The sequence below is a fragment of the Carcharodon carcharias genome, chromosome 3 (genome assembly GCF_017639515.1).
Source record: "Carcharodon carcharias isolate sCarCar2 chromosome 3, sCarCar2.pri, whole genome shotgun sequence".
Classification (NCBI taxonomy): Eukaryota; Metazoa; Chordata; class Chondrichthyes; order Lamniformes; family Lamnidae; genus Carcharodon; species Carcharodon carcharias.
Window position 1 is genome coordinate 142,538,399 of NC_054469.1, and position 26,392 is coordinate 142,564,790.

The 26,392-nt window shown below is 45.8% G+C and overlaps 1 protein-coding gene across 1 annotated transcript in view; it reads left to right on the top strand.

Annotated features, from left to right (window-relative positions):
* ube2e2 (ubiquitin-conjugating enzyme E2E 2) overlaps positions 1–26,024 on the top strand; it is a 392,850-nt gene extending 366,826 nt beyond the window's left edge. The window contains exon 6 of the mRNA XM_041185150.1: positions 25,346–26,024. Coding sequence (XP_041041084.1) covers positions 25,346–25,443 — 98 coding nt within the window. The 3' untranslated portion in view covers positions 25,444–26,024. The remainder of the gene's footprint in view (positions 1–25,345) is intronic.
* The last annotated feature ends 368 nt before the right edge of the window (positions 26,025–26,392 follow it).

A 26,392-nucleotide genomic window follows, 5' to 3' on the forward strand; every position in this document is an offset into this window, starting at 1 on the left:
CTGGAATCTATTATTAAGAAAGTTTTAACAATGCAGTTAGAAAACCAGGATAAGCCTTTCATCCCAGGAATGAGTCAAGTGAAACTTCTCTGATCTGCTTCTAATGCAATTATATACCTTTTCAAATAAGGAGAGCAAATTGTATACAGTATTCTAGATGTGGTCTCACCAATGCCCTGTACAACTGCAGTAAAACTTCCCTACTTTTATATTCCATTCCCCTTGCAATAAACACCAACATTCCATTTGCTTTCCTAATTACGTGCTGTACCTGCATACTAACTTTCTGTGATTCATGTATTGGTCCCTCTGTACCACCCAAGTTCTGCAATCTCTCTCCATTTAAATGGTACCCTACTTTTCTATTCTTCTTGCCAAAATGGACAAGTTCACATTTTCCCACATTATATTCCATCTGCCAAATTCCTGCCCACTTACTTAACCTATCTATTTCCCTTTGTAGATTCTTTACCTCGTCTTGACAACTTAATTTCTTCCCTATCTTGGTATCATTGGAAAATTTAGCTACCATACATTCAGCCCCTTCTTCCAAGTCATTGATATAGATTGTAAATAGTTGAAGCCCTGGCTCTGATGCCTGTGGCACTCCACTAGTTACTATTTGCCAACCTGAAAAAGGCCCATTTATTCCTAACAAGGAGAGGGTGTTTGGATTCAGGATTTTATTAGATTGTTAGAGGTTTTTTTTCAGTGATTTTATAATAATTCCCATTTCTAGTGAGTGGCTCCTGAGAACCATACACAGTGCATACTAGGCGAGTGGCTATGGAGGATACATGGGGGGTTTGGAGGTGGCACGGAGTGAGCTGGGGGATCTGAGGGGCAGGGGTAGCATAAAGGATCAGAGTGGGGACGGGCAATCTGAGGGGGCCTGGGGTGGTATGAGGAATGCATGGGAGAGTGAGGGTTGAGATTTAAAGGTCTTTAAACGATGTTGTGTGCTGCGCTGCTGTGTTGGAAGACTGAGATGGGCCTTCTAACCAGCCCATCTCCACACCCACACGACTTACGCACTCCATCATGGCTCACAAAATGCACTGCAAGCCCCACTGTGTGTGGAAAAGTAAAAATCCTAGGCTGAGTCACACATGGGATGGATGTATATTTTGGAAGGCACAAAAGTGCGCAGGTCAGATTTTCCCAAACCCACACGAAAATCCACCCTTTAATTTAATGTATTATTATGTTTCAAAGAAAGAATTAAAAGAAATAAGTGACTAAAAGTTCTGCTAGAAATTAGTATCATAAATTATTATTTAAAGACTTTCAAACTAATATTCTCTAAACTGGAATTCTTGCTACACACAACTCTCAGCATAATTCTATTTTGTTTCTAATGTGTACGGTTTTTTTTACAGTGTATTTTTAAGTGAAAAAGGGAGAAAAGTATTTCCTCTGGTTGGGGCATCAGTGACAATGGATAATTTATTTAAAACAGCTTCTGAGAGCCAAGATTGAAATCAGGAACAAACTCTACACAGAGGGGTTTTGGAGAATAAAATGTTTTGCCACAGGGAAGACTCATGTTAGAAACCATTACACATTGGGCCGTAACCTCTGACTAGCATCGAAAATTGCTGGCCTGCAGGAATTAGAAGAAATTAATACCTACTTACCCGGCCTTGAAAATTATGTTGTCACTTCCAGTTGCCGAAGCTACTTGGGCTTGCATCGAAAGACTCCTTGCAGTCCCCAGTGAAGTGTAGCTCCAGCATATTCAAGAAGACCATGCCCCCTTTTTTATTGCACTTGCTGCTGTAAAGCAGGTATTTTTAAAGGGTCAGGAAATTGACAGACCAGGGAGAAGGTAAGTGTCTAAGGTAAGTGTATAGGATTTCTGCGGTGGGGTGTCAGGGCGCAGTCTGGGATGGTGAGGGGGGTCAGTCGGAGGTCCAGAATGGTGGGGCTAGCCCCGTGGCAGGGGAGGTGGGTTGGGGGTGTGGGGGAGTCCTGCGGGATTGGCCTGGGTCTTGACAATAGTTAATCAGAACTTAGAAGAGGTTTTAATTCTTCTAAGTTCTTCTGAGAAACTGTTCGCATAACCTCGGTGGAACCATCGGAAGTTTGTGATTTAAACCACATTTTCGGATGGTTCCCAGCTCAGCACAATTGTCCAGAGGAAGGGTGCACTTCTGGGCAATTGCCATGCAAACACTTAGCTGGGGCAGGAGTTTGAGATTGTCGGGCGTGCGCGGTGGGTGGGCCCAGGAGCAGCCGGGAAACAGCCCACTACCTGCAATCAGCCCCCAATCGTGATTTCACATTGGCTGGCCGATTAGTGGCCAGCCAGCATTAAAGGAGCACTGAAAGGCTCAGCGCTGCCGGGATGGGGGCAGAGGGAGGGCAAGCATGCAGTCAGCATGGCCGAGGGGGAGCGCGGAAGAAAGCTCCCTGAAGGTAGAGAGCTGCCTCAGGGAGCTAAAGAATTTAAAACCATCAAATAAAGATTTTAAAATGTAGAAAAAAAGTCCACACATCAGACTCATTCACCTAAACATATAGATTATAAAAATTCTGCCCAAATGTTTTTTTTTAAATTAATATTGGAAATCTCACCACACCCTTGGATGAGATTTCCTCAAAAATCCAAAGGCCCCCTGGCCGATTTGCCCGCCTGCCAACCATAACTTTGGACGAGCAGTGAAAAATCCAGGCTAATTAATACATTAATAGCCTTAATATGCTTTTTAATTGTCGGGAGGCGCACTGCCGACTCTTGCTCGTGCCCACCGACTGAAATATCACATGAGTGCGCGATGACAGCAGCATACTCATCCAACGACGTCTCACATTACTTCACGCTCGAGCGTGTCGGGAGGAAAATTCACCCCCTAGCAACTTCCCAGAGGGATTCCGCAGCATATCTTTGGGGTACTCCCCAAATCCAACTCAGAAGTTGCGGGCCATCATTAAGGAAAAATGGATATACATTTGAAGTAGAGAAAGATGCAAGGCTATAAGGAGAGAGTGAGCCACTTTCTTCAAACATAAATATTGTTTCTTTCTAGGCTGTAAACTTCAGTGATTGTAAGGAAGCACATCCCTTTACATTTTTTTTAATCCAACTTCCATGCATATTGTACATTTTTATTGTATGGTGCTTGCAGGAAGTGCACTTTGAAATAATCAATGCAGGGTTAGTGGCTAAGTCATTGATCCAGATTTTGTAATCAGCGGTGAACAAATGGTGAAACATCCATGCTAATTAATACTTGATTAAAGCTGCCCACATTTACATGGTAACATGTCCGATACAACACAATCTAAAAGGGATCAGGGCAAGCAGCAGTATGTCTCTTCAGCCAATCAGATTGAAAAATCATTACTGAGACATACAAACCTGAGTTTTCATCTTGGGCAGGGAAATGAGAGTCAGGCCCATTCCTGACTTCTGAAATCCAAATCTGCCTCCAAACCCAATTCCTGCCATATTTTTTGTCTTTGAGAGACGTGCAAGAGGAGGGGTCAGTTTGATGAGCCACGACGGAATGTGGGAGGAATATGGTGCTGAGGCAAGCTAGTTAGAAGGCCCACCTCATTACACAGGGACAGTGTCCTGGCTCCCAACATTGTTCATTCTTACACCATCCCCCCCAGACGTCTCAACTCCAAACACCCCCCATGCCCCTTCATACTTTCTGTGCCCCCTCATACTCCTCAAGCCCCTTCCATGCTGCCTTATACTCTCATACTCCTCATGCTCCCCCACATCCCAATCCCCTCCATACCCCTCATATTTCCCATGACCCCCATGCCCCCATACACCCCATGCCCAGTCCATGCCCCCTCATACTCACCATGCCCCCTCCATTGCCACTCATACTCTTCATGCTCCCTCATACACCCCATACCCTCAAAGATAGAAATTAAGATAAAGAAGAAAAAGTGTGCTTATTACAGATGTCAGGTAAAAATTACAATCGAGAACAGGCTGATATAGAATGTTCAGAGGGCAGGTGAAAAAGCAAATAAGAGAAGTAAGGAAGGAGTATGAGAAGAGACTGGCAGCCAACATAAAAGGGAATTCCAAAGTCTTCTATTGACATATAAATAGTAAAAGGAGGAGTAGGGCCAATTAGGGACCAAAAAGTAGATTTAGGGAAGCAGGCAAAGGGGATAGCTAGGTATTAAATGAATACTTTGCATCTGCCCTTAGATTGGAAGAAGATGCTACCCAGGTTATGGCGAAAGAGGAGGTAATTCAGATACTAGAAGGGTTTAAAATTGATAAAGAAGATGTTTTGGGGGGCTGTCAGTACTTGGATACAGCACCAGGACCGATGAGGTGCATCTAAGGATACTGAGGAAAGTGAGAGTGAAAATCGCAGAGGCTCTGACCATAATTTTTTCACTCTTCCTTGAACTCCAAGTGGTGCCAGAGGACTGGAGAATCTCAAATGTTACACCCTTGTCCAAAAAGGATATAAAGATAAGCCCAGCAACTACAGGCCAGTCAGTTTAACTTTGGTGGTGGGGAAACTTGTGGGAACAATAATTCTGGACAAAATTAATAGTTACATGGACCAATGTGGGTTAATCAAAGAAAGCCAGCATGGGTTTCTTGAGGGAAAATTGTGTTTAACTAACTTGCTGAAGTTTTTTTGAAGAGGTAACAGAGAGGGTTGTTCAGGACAAAGCTGTTGATGCGGTGCATATGGACTTCCAAAAGGCTTTCAACTCAACAGACTTGTGAGCAAAGTTATAGCTCTTGGAATAAAAGGGACAGTAACAACATGGATACAGAATTGACTGAGTGAAAGGAAACAGAGAGTAGTGGTTAATTAATGGTTTTCAGGCTGGAGGAAGGCTTGTACTGGAGTTCCCAGGGGACCCATGCTTTTCCTGACATATATTAATGATCTAGACCGTGGTGTACAAGGTGGACTGGGGGAGGGGAGGTATTTCAAATTTCCTACGGAGCTCACAGAAGAGGTGAACACGGGATCAAGAGCCAAGGCCTTCCCAAGCTGCAAAAAGGACACACAAAAATTGTGCAGAGTCAGGAAGGCACTGCAAGTTTGAAATTAGTGCAAAAAATTCAATGTTTTGGTTATTCCTGACCCCATTCAAGCATTCAGAACCAGACAAAAATCAAGCCATATATTTTAAACCTGGAAACGTAAGTTACAATATTTAAATATAAAATCATGCATAGAAGGTGAAATTAAAAGATAGGGTGGATTTGCACTAAGTGTGGTAGTAGGCGGATAAAACAAAGTTTTACCTGTCAGCTGCAATGGTGGCTTCTCACGCCGAATCATCCCAAACCTGCCGCATTAATTATGCATTTCCAGGAAACATGCCATTTCCAAGGCAGGTGGGCTCTCATTCGCCTGCCACACTATCACCTCACTGCTTCATCACGTCGGGGGCCATATTTAAAGTCCAGCCATATGCACATCTCTCAGTGCTTCCAGCCCACAACTGCTGCACGGAAGACATGGCCCCGAAGGCAAAAAGACTGCAGCCCCCAGGTTCAATGATGCATTCCTTGAGCGTCTGTTGGTCTACTGGAGGCCCGCAGTAATGTCGCCTATCCGCACTCTGACCACAGGATGGACAGCAATATCACCAATCTGTCTTGGAGGGCGGTGGCAGTGTGGTCAGTGCCAATGCCCTACAAAAGAAGACGGCCACCCAGTGCTGCAAGAGGATGAATGATCTCCTTTGTTCATCCAGGGTAAGTCACTCTTCACATCACTCTCAACTCATACTCACAAATCCATCACACATCCACAGGGCCTTCACTCACTGCCAGTTCAAGGACCACTCACCTTCACAAATGCCAGGCATACTTATCATCCAGCCTGACTGGTGTCCTGCTTATGCCCTCTCCCTCCCTATTCATGCCGGACAAGCTGGCACACAACAAGAGACAGAGATCTCAAACTGGTGGAGGAATGCCTGAAATCAAGGTCCTCATGGACTTTGAAAATAGAGCCATCCAGCTGGCTGGTGAGGATCTGGACCATTCCTATGCCAACGGTGAGGTCGCAGTGCTCTACCAAGTGAAGATCCAGCAGTGCAACATCCATCAGACAGCCATGTTGTGAGTGATATGTCCTGTTTCACAGGCCATATCACTCTCAACTCAAATGTGACACCCCCAAATTGTTATGCCTCAGGTGAGGAGACTGGCTCCCTGTCTTTATTCAGCAACTCCCACCCACCCCTCCCCCACCCCACTGTTGGTTCCAACAAGATTTAGTGTAAAAGGCATCCCTTTCGTGAATGCTTTTCTCCAGACCCAATCATTTTGGTTTTGAAGGAGCCAATTTGATCAGTCTTTCTTGAGTTAAAGGTAAGAGTAAGTTTATTTATATGCATGAATTATCTCTCCTTGCTTTTGCGGGTATATCTGCCAAACAGCTGACGGAGTCCACAACCCAGGGCCTCCAATCAAGCCCAGAAGAAACCTCTGAAGAGGATCTGAAGGCACCCTTCTTGAAGTCCTGTCTCAGCACTCACCCAAACCCTCCACTCAGCACAGAGACACACATCTCGGTGGGACCTAGTGTTAGGAACCAGCCCCAGGGGAAGCTCCCCAAAGTTGTTGATCCAGGCAAGACCCCTCAATTTGTCATTGTCTGGCCAGGACACCCCCAAATTGTTATGCCTCAGGTGAGGAGACTGGCTCCCTGTCTTTATTCAGCAACTCCCACCCACCCCTCCCCCACCCCACTGTTGGTTCCAACAAGATTTAGTGTAAAAGGCATCCCTTTCGTGAATGCTTTTCTCCAGACCCAATCATTTTGGTTTTGAAGGAGCCAATTTGATCAGTCTTTCTTGAGTTAAAGGTAAGAGTAAGTTTATTAACTGCTAAAGGCAAGAAAGGATAAAACCGCATGCATATATGGTCATACAGATTAAAAGTAAGAATTTAGCTTGAAGTAAGTGAATAAGATATATGGAACAGTTCTTGACTCATGGGGAGTAGGTGATTGAGCGTTGCAGCCATTGCAATTCGAGATTCCAGTAGAATTGACTCTGGTAGACGAGTAGTCGGATTCGAGGTTCCAGTCGTGTTTAATTCCGTAGAGTGGGAGAGAGATCGAGATACCTACAAAATGGCGATTTCCAGGGGTACTGTGTGTGGTTGTTACTTCTGAGTCAAACTTCCAGCACTTGGTCTCTCTCAGAACACCCAGCAACATACAGACCCTAGGGCAGCTTCTCAGCTCACTTTTAGCCCCTACTTTATATATTCCAAGTGGGAAACAAACTCACAAATCTATCTGGGCATTGCTCACAGGATGTCTTGATGAGATGATGCTCATCTCCTATTATGTCCCATTGTCTTGACTGGAGGGAGCAATTAGTTTCTAGGTGTCCTTTAGAAGTACCTTGGCTGGTAATAGGGCGGGGTTCTATTTTCTCTGAGGGAGTCACCCTGCAGCATTCTGGCTACTGGCTTCTGTGCATTTTAAAAACCTCAGTTCTTATTTTCGAAGTCCAGCATAGCCAGACGCAATTCAGTGTTTCTTCCTTCATTATCTTCAGAGTAGCCTTGGGATCAGAATCTGGTGAGCACATCACACTTTTTGTTCCACAGCAGGCAGCGACAGGGACTTCCCAGGACCCCAGCACTCAGAAGACTGTTGGAGGACAACAATCTGCTGAGTCCAGATCAGATGACGAGCCTCTAGACTCGGTCATGTCATAGTTGTTGGAGCTGCAAAGGCAAGCTTCGGAACATCAGGAAGGGATGTCCGCTGCACTCCTCAGATTGCAAGGTATGATGGAGGAGTTGGTCAGCCTTCAGGCTGAAGTGATAACACTGGCATGCCAACGCACCTTGACGGGCGGTCAACACTGGTAGGATGGTGGCCGCCATGGAGACCTTGGTCCAGGATGTCGCTCTTGCACTGCTGTGTGGGCTGAACTTCGCCACACCATAGTTAGCTATCAACAATGTGCACGAGAGATGGGTGCGAGGCAGCCCGATCTCACTCCATCTACCCCTTCTCCTCAAGGAGTCAGCCAGGGGCCATTGGGCAGCCAAAGGGAGGAGCATCAGCAGGTGTACCCCCTGGGGTCACCCACCCAGGCAACTCTGGGAGTGTCTGGCCCATAGGAATCCCCTCTTCCTGTGATCTCAGCGGCTCCAGCTCCACAGGCCAAGGAGATTGCCACTGCCATAAAGCAGGACCCCGAAAGCAGGCCGGGGCCCTCCACGTCTCGGCCCTCCAGAGGACACCTGCCAAGGTGATCACAGGCAGGGCGTAGCAGTCAGCAAGCTGCCTCCACCTCCATTGTGGATCTCCAGGGAGCACCAAGATGTAGCGACAGGGTTATAAAAGTTAAAATTATGTAACTCTTTTGAGTACAAACACATTTCCATCTGTTCCTATTCAGATGAAGTTACATTGTTTCATTGTTTGCCATTGTGAGATTTGAACTCTTGATCTTGGGGTTACAAACCCAGTACCATAACCACTTGGCTATTTAGGCCAAGCTGTTAAAATTATGTAACTCTTTCGAGTACAAACACATTTCCATCTGTTTCAGATGAAGTTACATTGTTTCATAGTTTGCCATTGTGAGATTTGAACTCTTGATCTTGGGGTTACAAACCCAGTACCATAACCACTTAGCTATTTAGGCCAAGCGTTAAAATTATGTAGTTGCACAGCCTGGGCATGGGTGTTAATCACTTGTACATAATATTCACTATTGTCAATAAACTCCTAAGACTGTCTCCTTGTTCTGATGAGCACTGTTCGTGCCACTCAGGTGTGAAACCTTGGTTCCTGAATAGGATAAAGACAGGTGTCTCAGTCCAGGGCCTCTGCCCTGTGCTTTGTGCAGCCTTCAGACCAAAGTGATGGTCCAGCTTCACATTCCCTGGACATAGCAATGATGTTTGCACCTAGATGGTGCTTGTCATTCTGGCAGACGTCACAGAGTTCCATCATTCTCTCAGTGTGCTCTCAGCACCTTTAATGTGGGGCTGGCCCCATCTCTTCAGCATCTGTGACCAGTGATGCTGTGCTACTGAAGGGGTCAGGTGCTGAAGGCGGACAAAGGATCAGGTGCTCATAAAGTTTCATGGCTGCATCTCCATGATATGACCTTGATCGCAGAGCGCAAGGGAGCTGCCCTCGGCCAGACAGGAGTCAAACATTTACAGAGGCTATGTGAAGATCTATGAAGTGTCCTCACTGAATGTCATCATCATCCTTCTGCTCTGCTGCAGTCTGAAGTCGCCACACAGGTGTCATCAGCCACATCCTATGCAGGTAGCCCTTGTCCCCTAGATGCCAACCCTGAAGTCTCTATGGACCCTGAAAGACATCAGGGATCTGTGACCGACTGAGAATGTAGGGGTTGTAGACACTCCCTGGAAACCTTGCGCCGACCTGCAGGATGCGTTTGTGGTAGTTGCACATCAGCTGCACATTCAGTGAATGGAAGCCCTTGCGCTTGACATAGTTGACCCCTTGTTGCGATGGAGAACTGAGTGTCACATAAGTGCAGTCAATTGTACCCAGCACCTGTGGGAAACCCGAGAGCTGGGCAAATTCAATCACTCTAGCATCCTGGCTCCCGGGCAAAATGTACAATGTTGTGTGCCCTCGTGAAGATGGCATCCGTGACCTCATGGATGCATTTGTGGGTGGAGGTTTGTGATATCCCACAGAGGTCACCTGTGGAGCCCTGAAAGGAGCCACTAGTGTAAAAATTGAGCGCCGCAGTCACTTTCACAGCCACTGGCAGTGGACGCCTTCCATGTCCCCATGGTGCCAAATCCTGCAGTAGCTGGCAGATGTGAGCGACCAGTTTCCTAGACATGCGCGGTCTTCGGTGACACTTGTTGTCGGTCATCTGCAGGAATGAAAGGCGGCTTCTACAGACCTTGGATCTAGCTAGGTATCAACCAACAACAGCTTGCTGTGGCTTTTCAATGGCTTGTTTGGGAGCCCCAGCCGCCCCTTCTCCCTGAGGATGCTGCGCAGCCCCCTGCACAGCCAGGCGCCTCTATTGCTCTCTTCTCCATCGTCTCCACTCTCTGTACGCCATGAGGCATACAGCTAGTTCACCAGGCTCCATGCTTCTGATGTACTCCTATTCCTCCTGCAGGATGAAAGAGATGGGTTAGCTTAGGTATACTAAGAACCTCTCTTGGTTAAGTCTGAAGGCCCCTTAATGCATCCGGGGATGGGGGTTGGGGGTGGGGTGGGGGGGGTGGGGGGGGGTTGGTGATGGTGGTTACTGGCTACCACTTGGATGGCCAGAGTTTAATGTGCTGCATGGCTGCCTGAAACCCCAACCACCTCTGCCCCACTCCACCTGATCGATTGGCGGCAGCTTTGCCCACTGGACTGCATGCTGTGCTCTCAGCTCAGGTGCAGGCATTCTCCTAACCAGCACTGCAAGGCTGCACTGTTAGCTTGAACCATGAGGGAGACTGGTTCAAACTGGGATGATGACAATACAAGGGACTATGGTCGCCTCTGTCAGTGACTGTTCCACAGCCAGCTTAAGCAAGGAGATTGTACAACATGCCCAGTCATCCAACTGTTCTGCAGTCTATTAAAATACTCATTAATGTGCAGTCTGTTGCCTGAGGGGTGAAAAGCTCAGGAGCACTTGGTGACACTTTCAAGCCTCTGCATTGCTTAAGGGGGCAGATAAGCTAGAGGCCCGACTCCAATCCTGTCAATGCGGCTGCATCTGAACTGTCTGAGCTGCAGAGGAATGGTCACTTTATACAAGGTTTCCCTAATTCTTAGTCTCTTCCTTCCCCCACTTCTCACACATGCTTTCAACCGTATGGCAGCCCTTGTCCCCACGCCCTCCAACACATCTCAACGTTGAAATCCAACAGGCAACCCAGGCGAGCGCTGCGCAACATTGCTGTGCACTCACTTCTGAGTTCCCGTCAAAGTGCAGCCTGCCAAGTGCACGTTATATATATGCTGTTGTGGGCAGACGATCCAGTGTGGGGGGATGATTCCGGTGGTCAAGCCTTATAATGATATGCAGTTGTATAACTATGAGGTTCCCGACACCTGATGGTGGGCAACGTGGATCACCACTGACAGGCTGAGCAGATGATCGCAAACTATTTCTGGCCTTCTTGCTATATTGTCCACTCATGCCGCCGGGCACGCCTGATGCCAGCAGGCATGGAAAATTCCACCCAGAGAAAAAAAGGCGAGAGATAAAAGACACAAGAAGAAAAAAAACTCCAATAATAATTAAAATATGATTGAATGAGACTGTACCTTTGGAAGAGTTCATTTTCAGTGCCAAAGTGATTGTTGGCAGTAATTATCATTTATTTTTTGAGTGGACAACCTCTAGCTTCTTCTAGTGTGCTTTGTTGGTACCTAGCAGGTAAATACCACAACGTCACGCACTTCATGGGCTGAATTTTGCCCTTGACAGGTGGGCAGGACCAACTGACTCGGCAGCGGGCGGGCAGCCGATCGCCGTCACTGAAACGGGCCCCGCCGCCATTTTAAGTGCGCAGGCCAATTAAGGCCCGCCCAGTGCAACGCCCGACGGGAAGCATTATGCATTTCCTGTGCTGGCGGGGGAGGATTCCCCAAGTGTGAGAGTGCGCTCTTTTGTACATGCGCACGAAAGAGCACACATCTCCCTGAGGCTAAGTGGTGCATCAGGGAGATCGCTGAAAGGTTGCCAAAGTTTAAAAATAGAAAAATAAAAAAAATCATTAACATGTCCCCTCATGTGACAATGTCACACGAGATGGGTCATGTTAATAAAGTGCACAAAAACTTTATTAAACTTTTTTAAAACTGATATGAAATCTCATCCCGCCGGTGGTTGAGGTTTCATGTTTTTTCAGAAGCCCGCCAGGGCTCCTTGCCTGCCCGCCAACATTAAGGTTGGATGGGCAGGGCCTTTAATTGTTTTAACTACCTTGTCAATGGCCTCAATTGGCCATTGACAGGTCGGCAGGCAGACAGCTGATCGCACTGTCCCCCCCGCCTTCCTGAATATTTAAATGGGGTGGGATGATGTCAGGGGTTCCGCCCGATGTCATCCCATGTCATTTTTGCATAAGTTAGCAGGCCCCGCCCCCAGCTTGCCGACAGAAAAATTCAGCCCCATGTGTCTGAATGTTGCCTAGATACGAGTGTGGCAGGGCTTGTGGAGGAGTGGAATAAATCCAATAGCAACTTTCCGATTTCCACATTAAACTGCACATACATAAATGCCAGAACTTCTTGTCCAATTTACTCCCATTCAAGCAGTACATTCCACATCAAAACAACTCACTGTGCAAAAAAAATTTCACTTCCATTATCTTAAATCTGTGTTCTAAAATCATAAAATCATAAGAAATAGGAATAGGAGTAGACCATTCAGCCCCTCAAATCTGCTCCATCATTCGCCAGGATTATGGCTGTTATGATCATGACCTTAACTCAATTTGTCTGCCCCTCCGAACCCTAGACTCCATCATTGATCAAAAATCCGCCTTATTCAATATTCAATGACCCAGCCTCCACTGCTCTCTGTGGAAGACAATTCCAAAGATTAACAACCCTCTTAGAGAAGAAATTCCTCCTCAGCTCTGACGTAAATGGGAGGCCCCTTATTTTGAAACTATGCACCCTAGTTTTAAATTCTCTCGCAAAGGGAAACATCCTTTTAGCATCTACCCTGTCAAGCCCCCTCAAAACCTTATATGTTTCAACGAGACCACCTTTTATTCTTCTAAAGTCCAATAAGTATAGGCCCAACCTGTTCAACCTTTCTTCATAAGACAACCCTTCATCCCATGAATCAACCTAGTGAATCTTCTCTGCACTGCTTTCAATGTAAGTATATTCCTTCTTAAGTAAATTCAATTAATAAATCTGGAATTTAAAGCTTGTCTCAATAATGATGACATGAAACTATCATTAATTGTTGTAAAAACCCATCTAGTTCACTAATGTCCCTTAGGGAAGGAAATCTGCCATCCTCACCTGGTCTGACCTACATGTGACTCCAGACCCACAGCAATATGGTTGACTCTTAACTGCCCTCCGAAATGGCCTTGCAAGTGACTAATTTCAAGGGCAGTTAGGGATGGGAAACAAATTCTGGCCTTGCCAGCAATGCCCACATCCCATGAAAGAATAAAAAAAAGCATAAAGGGACCAACTGTACATTGTACTCCAGGTGCAGTCTCACCAAAGCCCTATATAGTTGTAGCAAGACTGCCCTACTTTTATGCTCCACCCCACCCTTGAAGTAAAGGCCAACATTCCATTTGCCTTCCAAATTACTCACTGTACCTGCATGCTAACTTTTTGTGATTCATGTTCAAAGACACCCAGATCCCTCAGGACCATAACATTCTTCAGTCTTTCTTCACTTAAATAATATTCTGTTTTTCTATTCTTCCTGCCAAAGTGGACAACTTCATATTTTCCTAAATTTTATTCCATCTGACAATTTTTTGCTGCTCACTTAACCTATTTATATCCCTTTGGTTTCTAAAATTTTCCCAACTTTTCTGGCCTACTACTAATCTTTGCAGCCTTGTATGTCTTTCTTTCAATTTAGAACCACCCATAACATCCTTAGTTAGCCATGGATGATGAATCCTTCTCATAGAGTTTTTCATCAAGAATGGCATATATCTTTGTTGAGAGTTATGAAATATCTCCATAAATGTCTGCTACTACTTCTCTACTGCCTTATCTTTTGAACTATTTACCTTCTCAACTTTGGCCAACTTTATCTTGATAACCCTTGTAATTGCCTTTATTTTAGTTTAAGACTCTAGTTCAGACCCACATTTTTCTTACCCAAGCTGAATGTGAAATACTATCATGTTATGATCACTCTTACCTAAAGGATCCTATGTTTTGAGGTCCTTAGTTAATTCTGTCTTACTACACTTTACCAGGTCTAAAATAGCCTCTAGTTGCCAACCTTCCTGCCAGAGGAAACAGTTCCTCCTTATTTACTCAGTCAAAACCTTTCAGAATTTTGAATATCTCTTTTTAATCTCCCCTTATCCATCTCTGCTTTAAAGAGAATAACCCCATCTTTACTAGTCTCTCCACATAAATGATGTACATTGTAGGAAAGCCTGCATGCCACCATCATCTTGTCAGTAAATAGTAAGAGCTATGCTAGTCCTCTTATTGCAGAGGGCCATCCCTTTTCAGATCCAACGTCGACTTTGTTCTTCTGGAAATAACAAGGCTGGTTATAGTACTTTTGCTATCCTAGATTATCATCCATAATTCAGAAGCATAAGCAAAGTATACATAGAGAATTGCTTTTCTGACCAGAGCCCATGTCATGGAAAGGTAAATTTGTGGACCTTGTGTTGGGTATGGTATGTATGCTATACGATATGATTAATGAGGATCTTTCTCCGTACTGCAATTCCCCTCCAGATTTTCTGTGCTGCTTTTATTATTGGGGTAGATTTTCTTCATTTTCCAGGAGCTTTTATGTACAAGTATTTTACACTCCACTGCTGGTTGAAACATTGGGCTAAATTTGCCAGGTTCATTTGGGCATCACTTCCCTGGTGTTGCAGCCTCAGCAGTGGCCACTATTAGTGTGGCAATGTCAAAGCTGCTGAGCTGCTGGCCCTCAAATTGGCCGCTACCAGCAAAATCAGCCTCCAGGATTCCACCACCTGACGGAGCAGGGTTTCCTCCCACTTTTGTCCCCAACAGCAGAACTTCTAGCTAATATGCAAAACTTAGCCCATTAATTTGCTGCTTAAAGCAGAAGAAATGGCTTCTTGAAAAGGACGAATGGATCCTTATTGCAGATACTATAGATTCATTATTTTTCTATGATTCCCACAAACTTACATGTTAGAAAAGCCTCACAGGAACATCCACCTGGTCTCCTATTGGCTTGGTAGCTATTAAAATCTATTAAACAAAATAGAATTATTTATCTTTTTACTGTAAAAGAGGAACATATGCCCTTTAATTATTTTGAGTTTCTTCAGTGCACGTGCCTTACTGACCCAAACCTTTATGTTTTAAGTTATAGATTCGTAAGTCAAAATGACTGGATTCAGAATTTATTCAATCTTGAATGCTGATGTGAAAGATTATGTCACCAATGCCATTTTCCTGATAAGCTAACATTTCTATCAACTTTATCCTTTAGCATACCTACCTACTCTTTAACAGGTATTGTATAACTCAAATTTAAAGATGTTTTGATTACAAAGAGTAAGGGCAGTCTTTTTTTTGTTCAATTGGCCATTGTTTCGGCTCCTTTTCTCCTGAAGGCACTGGCTCATGCTGATTTTTGGTAATTCATCCAAGATATCCTCAAAGTGTTTTGACAGACTATGGGGAAGATATTCCCTTCAGTGCGCTAAGAACGGTGGCGATCGTGAAAATCAGTGTTTTACCTGCTGGACGCAATGGCGGGTTTTTGCACCATATCATCTGCTTCCCACCTCATTACTTATGCACGCATGGGTAATGCACTGGATCGCTGGCATGCTGCCTCTGATTTGCCCACTCCACTGTGAGCTGACCGCTTCCTCATTCCAGGCGCTATATTTAAAGTGCAGCTGCACACAACGTTCCCAATGTCTGCAGTCCAGCACTGCTCCACTGAAGACACGGCCCTGAAAGCCAAGAAGACCGCAGACTCCAAAATCAATGACACCTCACTGGAACACCTTTGGATGCACTCAAGGCCCACTGTGATGTCCTCTATCCCTTCTCTGGCTGCAGAGGTCCAGCAAGTTCACCAATCCTGTTTGGGAGGCAGTGGCAGCGGTGGTCAGTGCCAACGCTGCACCGAAGAGGTCAGGCACCCGGTTCAGAAAGAGGATGAACGATTTCACCCATGCCGCCAGGGTAATTCAATCATCTCATCACTCTCAATTCACACACTCACAAGCCCATCACGCATTTACTGGCATCTCACTCACTACCATCACAAGGGACATCACCACTCACTTGACACACACCCTCACATCTCCATCTGGGCTCATCTCTGGAGACCATGCCCTCATCCTGCCCATGGCTCCCCTTTCTACTCGTACACGCCAGGCATCCTTATCATCTGCCCTGGCATGCATCTTGTTCACACTCCCTCGATTTGTCTTTATGCAGGACAAGATTGCACACAATCACAGGGAGAAGTCCCAGGCCAGGTGGGGGGTGCAGGGAGAGGTCCCTTCTCAATTTGAAAACCAAGCCATTGAGCTGGCCGGAGAGGACATGGAGCATGCCTGCGGCGATGGTGAGATTGGTGGCAAACACCTACTTGAGGATCCTGCACCAGCTCATCCCTCAGACAACCATACTGTGAGTACATTGTCCTGTTTAGAGTCACCTGCCATGCACTAATTATCTCTACTTTCTTTCAAAGGAACCTCAGCCAAGTGCCCAGCAGCCTCAACCAGTCAGGCCCTAAGCTCGATGACAACTTGAATGATGATCCTGAGGACACCACAGCAGAAGACCCATTACAACACTCACTAACACCGTCCACCAGTGCAGAGACACACACTTCAGTTGGACCTATTTCTAGAGCAGGCTCAGGGTCATAATCTGGTAAGCACAGTGCAGAATCTGGCGGATGTAGGAATATCCAAGGTCGTCAGCACTTGGAGGACTGCTGGAGGCCAGGATTCGGCTGAGTCCAAGTCAGATCACAAGCCTCCGGACTCAGCCCTAAATTAGTTGGTGGAGCTGCAGCGACAATCAGAGGAACACCAGGAAGGAATGTAGGCTGTATTACTCAGATTGCAACGAACGATGGAGGAGTCCATCCACGTTCAGTCTGAGGGTGATAGCACCAGCATGACGATGCACTGAGATCAACACTGCCAGGATGGTGGCCACCATAGAGACCTTGGTCCAGGACATCAGCCCTGCCCTGGTGCAGCAGCTGCACTCCATCGCTGTTGCCGTTGGTGGCATCCACCAGTGGTCACGAGAGAGTGGGTCGAGGCACCTCGATCTCACTTCAGCTGTCCCTTCTCAAGGAGTCAGCCAGGGGCCCTTAGGCTCCCAAAGGGAGAATGACTAGCAGATGGACACCCCAGGACCATCTACCCAGAATGACTCTGGGAGTGTCCAGTGATCCCAATCCACTCTACTTGTGACCCCATCACCTCCAGCACCACAGGCCGAGGAGGGTCCACCTTCCCCACAGCAAGACACCTTAAGCAGGCTGAGGTCTTCCAACTCTTGGCCTCCAGAGGACACCTGCCAAAGTCATCACAGGCAACAGGGCTTACTGCAGTCAGCAGGCCGCCCCAACCTCCACTGTAAATAGTCATTGTTTATGGGATGTGGCATCACTGGCCAGGCCAACATTTGTTGCCCATCCCTAATTGCCCTTGAGAAGGTGGTGGTGAACTGCCTTCTTGAACCATTACAGTCCAGGTGATGTAGGTACACCCAGAGTGCTGTTAAGGATGGAGTTCCTGGATTTTGACCCAGCAACAGTGAAGCGACAGCAATATATTTCCAAGTCAGGATGGTGAATGACCTGGAGAACTTACAGGTGGTGGTATTCCCATGTGTCTGCTGCTTTTGTCATGGGTTTGGAAGGTGCTGTCTGAGGAAACTTGGTAAGTTCCTGCAGTGCATCTTGTAGATGGTGCATACTTGCTGCCACTGTGCATCAGTGGTGGAGGGAGTGAATGTTTGTGGATGGGATGCCATTCAAGTGGGCTGCTTTGTCCTGGACGGTGTCCAGTTTCTTGCACCTGTAGGAATCCAGAAATCGCTGCAAAGCCCACTGCTATGGCCTCCTGGCTTGCTTGGCCTCTGTCAAAGTTGATGTAATTATGGGCCTTGACAAAAAGATCGTCTGTGACCTCATGAATGCATTTGTGAGCGGACGCTTGAGAAATCCCACAAAGGTCTCCGGTGGATCGCTGGAAGGTGCCACTCATATAGAGGTTCAGTGCAGTGGTTACTTTCACAGCCAGTGGCAATAGTCCCCTGTCTATTCCTGGAGAATGTGGCAAATTTGAGTCACTAGATCCCTGGACATGCGGAGGTGTCGGTGACATCGTCTCTCGCTCACCTGCAGATAAGACATACGAGTTCTGTACACCCTCGGTCTTACGAGACACCAATGCACGATGTCTCTGTGAGCCTCATCCTCTGTGTCTGGAGGGGGCCCTGCTGCCCCTGCTTCTCCCTTTGGCGAGCCTGGTTCCTCTCTCAAAATCTCCTTCTTCTCTCCTGTCTGTATGCAATTATGCAGAAAGCAATAAATCCAGTCTCCGCCTTCTTGATGGGCTCCTCTCTGCAGCATCAGAGAGAAACAGACATGAGTCAGCATCGGCCGGCAAAGGTCCTATTTCTGTTAATGACTCATCAGTGAATATGGGTTCAAGGGCTTAGTTCCAGTGCCAGCAAGTAATCGCCCCAGAAATCAAGGCCAGCTCAAGGTTCGTTTCAAGGTGCACGTTCCCCCCCCCCCCACCCGCACCCTTTACATGACTGACTGCTATGAGATTGCTTTGGCCAGGTGCTTGGATGTGCTGCCTTTGGGCAGATGCTTGGATCCTCATGTACTACACTCTAATATGATACTTTTTAGGATACATATGAGGAAAGATGTTTAGTCAGGAACAGAAATTATTTGAGGGAACCTGAGGCTTCTCTTCTGTGAAGCTGCCAGCACCACAATTGTAACACGCATCTGAAGCTTGTCCAGTTACCCAGTTGCGCTGGAGTGCATAACCGCTCTAGGGAATCTCCACGCTGTTAACAAGGGGTTAATACAAAGAGATCAATTAGTGCCATTTTGCGGGATTGGTCTTACATGAAAGCACATCATAGCTCCACTTTGCTGATTCCCTGCATTGTCATTGAAAGTCTCCTAACATGTCTGATCTGTGCATCACTCCTCATTTGGGAATGCACAGTTCAGTTGGGTGCCACTTTAATCTGCCACCAACTCCTCCCAAACCCGGTGCATGCATCTCCCTCCAATCGGCCCTCAGACTCCTCACCAGCAGAGTATTGAGTTGTGTACTGTGCCATTACTGCAGGTTGGAAGATGGTACTGCTGAGGTCTCACTACCAGACCAGCTTGGACCCTCCCTGTGTGAGTGTGGAAATCCCTCCCATCATTGTGCAAGAGTTTTATGTTCAGGTTTCCCTCCCTCCAAGAACCTCTCGATCCTCCGCCTGTATTCCTTGATCCCATCATAATTGTGGTGGGTATCCATTTGTCACCCCCGGAACATGGTGAGGTAGACTTGCCTATGCCCCATGTAGCCCTCACCCATCACCATCTTGAGGACACTTGCACAGTATGAATATACCACACCCGCCCTGCCAGACACCCTCAAATGCTCCCACAATGCCTTGCCCCATCTAAAGGCTGCAGATGCCTCCCCTCACTGAGTGTGCCATCTGCGGCCCAGTATGATGCCAGAAACCCCTGCATCAATACGACAATGCCCTGCGCACAACATCCTGGGCACAACTGAAACTGGATTGACTTGCCCTCTCCCTGCCTGGACTAGGACAAGGACAGACTTTGCAAGGTCAACATTGAAGCGCTTCTTCACTCAGCAATCCTCCCATCTGGCCCAAAGTCACTTATGTCATTCTGTAACCAACACTGTCCTCATCCTGGTGCTGAGCACACTTCCCCACCAACCCCCGCCAACTAGCCCCTTCCCCCTTCCTCCCCACCCAGTCATCTGTCTGAGTACAACCTTCCTCACTCTTACCCCCCTGTTGAGCCCTTATCCTTCAATCCCTTCCCATGACTCAGTCCAGTTACCCTCCTTCCCTCGTGGAGGCCTTACCCTGCAGCATGTTAAAAGCCATCCACCTTACTGCTGGTCTGGTAAGTAGAGACTTGGCCTCTGACACCCTCTGAAAGTGATGTGCTGCTGCCTGCGAAGCCTGGTGCTGAGTCTGAGTTGCTACGAGCGCTGCGCCACGCAAGGTAGGCGAACAAACCTCGAAGTCACAATCGAAGAGCAGGTCACCATATGCACGTTGCTTATAAACCATTGTGAAACACATTTGGCTAATTGGGCACCAACTTGATCCGGCGTAAGGGATGATTCCAGCAAGTAACCCTATAATTAAATGCAAATGTATTAATATGACATTCCCAACGTGCCACGGTGGAAAACGCAGCCCACATTGATGGCTGGAGCAGACGATCCTGTACTGCTTTTATGATGGCGGTAAACTGATTTTTCCAATCTCATATTTTCCGCTCCTGCTCACCATGATGCCTGCCATGGTTTCGGCTGGAAAATGCCTCTCTATTTGAACTTCCACACATAAGTGCCAAGCTTTGTACTTGAACATTTCAGCAGGAGTCACTGGACAGCAATCATAATGGGTATGCTGGCTGATATTTCCTCTCTAGCTCATGAGCAACAAGGCCAATTTGAACACCCAGCTGAGTTCAGCTACTCAGCATTGACCATGGATCAAACTTGGAATCTTCTGGGTTTGCATGACTTAGTTGAATACTAGATCAGGGACTTATCCACTGTCATCTGGACTCTAATCTACATTTATTAGCATTTTACCTCTTATACCACAAAGTACCTTTTCGATAATCCACTCCTTATTACTTTTTGTTCCTTTTTATCTTTTAAAATATGCCTGCTTAGCTATAACTATTTTTGATCTCATTATTCAGTCACTGAGAACGTGTAACATTTTAGCACATCAACATCTGATATTTGACATTTAAAGGTATTATGATTTGGGGGATAGTCAAGAAAACTTGAAACTTTTAAAGTACAAATTGAATTTATTTAGTAATTATAAACTTCAGAAATCCAGGCCTTTAGAAAGCTGTAAATACTGTGAACAATTTAAAAATTGTTAAAGCATTTATGTAGTAATCACAGAATCACACAGTGCAGAAGAAGCCCTTCGGCCCTTCGAGTCTACACTGACACGTGAGAAACATCTAACCTACCTACCTAATCCCATTTACCAGCATTTGGCCCATAGCCTTGAAAGCTATGACGTGCCAAGTGCTCATCCAGGTACTTTTTAAAGGATGTAAGGCAACCCGCCTCCACCACCCTCCCAGGCAGTGCATTCCAGACTGTCACCACCCTCACCACATCCCCCCTAAACCTCCTGCCCCTCACCTTCAACTTATGTCCCCTTGTGACTGGCCCTTTAACTAAGGGGAACAGCTACTCCCTATCCACCCTGTCCTTGCCCTCATAATCTTGTACACCTTGATTAGGTCGCCTCCTCAATCTTCTCTGTTTCAACGAAAACAACCCAAGTCTATCCAACCTCTCTTCATAACTTAAATGTTTCATCCCAGGCAACATCCTGGTGAATCTCCTCTGCAACCCCTTCAGTGCAATCACATCCTTCCTATAATGTGGTGACCAGAACTGCACACAATACTCCAGCTTTGGCCTCACCAAGGTTCTATACAACTCCAACATGATCTCCCTACTTTTGTAATCTATGCCTCGATTAATAAAGGCAAGTGTCTCATATGCCTTTTTCACCACCTCACCGACATGCCCCTCTGCCTTCAGAGATCTATGGACACATATGCTAAGGTCCCTTTGTTCCTCAGAACTTCCTAATGCCATGCCGTTCATTGAACACTTTCTTGTCAAATTACTCCTTCCAAAATGTATCACCTCACACTTTTCAGGGTTAAGTTCCATCTGCCACTTATCTGCTCATTTGACCATCCCGACTATATCTTCCTGTAGCCCAAGTCAGTCAACCTCACTGTTAACCACCCAGCCAATCTTTGTGTCATCCGCAAACTTATTAATCCTACCCCCCACATAGTCATCTATGTCATTATATAAATGACGAATAATAGGGGACCCAGCAAAGATCCCTGTGATACGCCACTGGACACTGGCTTCCAGTCACTAAAGCATCCTTCTGTCATCATCTTCTGTCTCCTACAACTAAGCCAATTTTGAATCCACCTTATCAAATTATCCTATATCCCATGTGCATTTGCCTTCTTTATCCCATGTGGGACCTTGTCAAAGGCTATGCTGAAATCCATATAAACTACATCAACTGCACTACCCTCATCTACACACCTGGTCACCTCCTCAAAAAATTCAATCAAATTTGTTAGGCATGACCTCCCTCTGACAAAGCCATGCTGAATATCCCTGATCAAACCTTGCCTCTCCAAGTGGAGATAGATTCTTTCCTTCAGAATTTTCTCCAATAGTTTTCCTACCACTGACGTGAGACTCACTGGCCTGTAGTTCCCTGGCTTATCTCTACAACTCTTCTTATATAGCGTAACCACATTAGCTGTTCTCCAGTCCTCTGGCACCTACCCCGTGGCCAGAGAGGAATTAAAAATTCGGGTCAGAGCCCCTGCGATCTCCTCCCTTGCCTCCCTCAGCAGTCTGGGATACAAATCATCCAGACCTGGAGATTTGTCCACTTTTAAGCCTGCCAGCAGATCCAATACCTTGTCACTCCCGATATCAATTTGCTCAAGAACCTCACAGTCACTCTCTCCCCGATACCTTCATCCTCATTCTCTTGGGTGAAGACGGACGTGAGGTATTCATTCAACACTCTAGCGATGTCCTCTGGCTCCAGCCATAGATTGCCCCCTTGGTCCCTACTGGGCTCTACTCTTTGCCTGCTATTTCCTCTTCCCATTGATATACTTATAGAATATCTTGGGATTTTCCCTACTTTTACCAGCCAGAGCTTTCTCATATCCCCTCTTTGCTCTCCTAATTGCTTTCTTAAGCTCCACCCTGCACTTTCTGTACTCCACTAATGCCTCTGCTGATTTGCTTCCCTTGTACCTGCTATAGGCCTTTCTTTTCCTTCTCATTGTATCCTGAATATCTCTAGTCATTCATGGTTCTCTGGGCTTGTTATTCCTTTCTATCACCCTAGAGGGAATATGTTGAGCCTGTACCCTCCCCATTTCCTTTCTGAATGCCACCCACCCCCTCCCCACCATTGCTCCTCTGTAGATTTCCCCACAAGTAGCTTTTCCCAGTCTACCTTGGCCAGATCTTGCCTTATTTTACTAAAATCTGCTCTCCCCCAATCCAAAACATTTTTTTGAAACTTGTCTATTTCTTTATCCATAACAAGCTTAAATTGTACCACGTTGTGGTCGCTTTCACTAAAATGCTCCCCCACCACCACCTCAGCCACCTGTCCAGCTTCATTCCCCAGAATTAGGTCCAGCACTGCGCTGTCCCTTGTTGGATCTTCTACATATTGACCTAAAAGGTTCTCCTGAACACATTTCAAGAAATCCATTCCATTCAAGCCCTTAACACTATGTCTATCCCAATTAATGTTGGGAAAGTTGAAATCACCTAATATTATTACCCTATTGTTATTGTTTTTATACACCACCGCAAATTGTACACATATTTGCTCCTCAATTTCCCACTATAGATCTGGGGATCTATAACAAACACTCAACAATGTGGCTGCCTCCTATTTTTTCCTAAGCTCTACCCACAAAGCTTCATTCAATGCCCCCCTCCAAGATATCATCTCTCTGCACGGCAGTAACTGACTCCCTAACTAATAATGCAATATCTCCTCCTCTTTTACCCCTCCCCTGTCTCACCTGAAGATTCTATATCCCGTAATGTTGAGCTGCCCCTCCCTTAACCATGTCTCAGTGATGGCTCCTATATCACAATTCCACATGTCAATCCTCACCCTTTACTCATCTGTTTTACCTGTAATACTCCTGGCATTAAAGTAGAGGCCAACCAGCCTTGCTTTACTCCCTTGAAACTTAATTCAGCTGTACTCCCTCTGACTTGATTGTTTTACTGTATTATGATGTGTCCCTATTCTGCTAACATTCTATGTCCCCTCCCCCTGCCAAATTAGTTTAAACTCTTCCCAACAGCACTAGCAAACCCGCCCGCAAGGATGTTAGTCCTGCTCTGGTTCAGATGAAGACCATCCCGATTGTACAGGTCCCACCTTCCCCACAAACGGTCCCAGTGATCCAGGAATCTAAAACCCTCCCTCCTGCACCAACTCTCAAGCCACGTATTCATCTGCACTATTCTCCTACTTCTGAGCTCGCTAGCATGTGGCACTGGGAGTAATCCAGTGATTACAACCCGTGAAGTCTTGCTTTTTAGTCTACTGCCTAACTCCCTGATTTCTTGATGCAAGACCTCATCCCTCTCTCAACCATGTCATTGGTACCAACATGTACCATGACCTCTGCCTTATCACCCTCCCCCTTCAGAATGCCCTGCAGCTATTCAGTGACATCCCGGACCCTGGCACCAGGGAGACAACACACCATCCTAGAGTCACGTTGATGGCCACAGTAGCACCTATCTGTTCCCCTGACTATAGAATCTCCTATTACTATTGCTCTTCCTCTCTTCCTCCCCTCCTGTACAGACAGTCTGCTTCTGGTGCCAGAAGCTTAGCTCTGTCTACACTCCCTGGAGGAACCAGCACCTTCATCAGCCTCCAAAATGGAATACCGATTAGCAGGTGGGACCCCAGGGGACTCCTGAACTACCTGCCTGTTTATTTTGGACTGCCTGGTGGTCACCCATTCCCTTCCTCAAGTCCCTTTAGCTGCAGGGTGACCGCCTCTCTAAATGTGCTATCCATGATAATCTCAGACTCACGGATGCTCTAGTGTCCCCAGCCGCCTTCAACCTGAAACCTGACCTTCCAGGAGCTGCAGCTGGACACACTTATTGCACACATGCTGATCCCGGGCACTGGAAATGTTCTCAGCTTCCCACATGGAGCACGAGCAGCACACCATGGCTTTGAGCTCTCCTGCCATGATTTATCACTTTAAATTAAACCTTTTAAATCAATTACTCTAGGGCCCTTCTTGCCTGGTCCTCGTTACTACAGAATATGCAGACTATAAACCACAAAAAGACCTTAAACTATAAGCGATAAAAAATAGTAAATACTTAGCTGACCTTACCCACTACTTACCAGTCATTCCTTTCCCTTATAGCCTCTACTGCTGCAGCAGGGCAACTCCACTCTCCAAAGATTTAAGAAGTTGGATAGCAAAGAAAAAATGCAAAGGGCACCTCTTCCCCTCTGCAGCGAATTCCCACTGTGCACCAAATTGCCAATACCCACATTCACTCTGGCTGTGTCTCACTCAGGATGAGGTCTCGCCCCTGTCCGTGTGCAAGTACACTGTAATAAACTTCAGAAATCCAGGCCTTTTAGAAAGCTGTAAATACTGTGAACAATTTAAAAATTGTTAAAGCATACGGGACACAAGAAATACACGTCAATCAAAAAAAAACATTTTTTCCAAGTCTGGTAATTAATATAGTAATTATGTAAAGGTATAATATACATATTATTATATTCAGATCTGTGAATACTGACCAATATTCTTTTTATTGCAGCTGATCCTTTAGTTGGAAGCATAGCTACTCAGTATCTTACCAACAGGGCGGAACATGACAGAATAGCCAGACAGTGGACCAAGAGATATGCTACATAACAACTTGCTACAGTAAATCCTGACCCCTGGGAAAGCACATTCACCAAGTGCAACAACACCCATCCTCTATTCCTAGCTTTATATCCTCTTTTTAAAGGAACCTTTGTGTAAAAATGTCCTTTTGTTCCCTGATGACTTGAAACGATTTGAGACTTTGTTGTTTTTACAATAGGTAAGTTTTAATCTCTACTAAGCAAAGAATGTTCAACTTATACAAGTAGAGGGCTTTATTGTTACATAGCATTGTATAAGTGTGTCTCCTTTCATGTGGTCCTTGAACCATAACAGATTATATATAATTTCTTCATATAGATAGTGCTTAGAACAGAGTTTTTTGTACTAAAGTAAATCATGTCAGACGCATGCTACCAGTTTAAAGCTTTGTAATAAGCTTAAATTAAAATCACTGTCATTACAATGACTTTCCTTATCACCAGCCTGGAGTTTTTTTCCCCAAATAAGCTGTTGAAATAGAAACAAATCTGTGTACTTTACAAAATATCTACTTTTAAATGCTTGTGAATTTTGAGGTACCTGCAACTTCTGACTGTGGAACAGTTTTATGTACACTTGTATTATTGAAGAACTCAATAAAACAGCACTATGGCTGAATTATTGCTTACATTTTCTTTATGTGCCCCTTCCTTTAAAAACAATCCACTTAGAATGTCATTTTTTAATGTGTAATACAATCATACAAAACATCAGAAGAGAAAAAATTGACGATGCATTTCAGAATGTTACTAGGGAACACAATCATGAGCCAATTGGAATGAATTGGTATATGATTTTCATCTGGCCAAATTGAGTGTATCCCATTAAGCCCTCATTACCAGATTGGAGTTCATTACATAGTGAACTCACAGTGTGCTTTGAATGCATCGCTGGGAGCTCATGCATTTGGATGGGTTGGGATTTTCTGCACATGTACAAGAAGTTAAAAAACTAC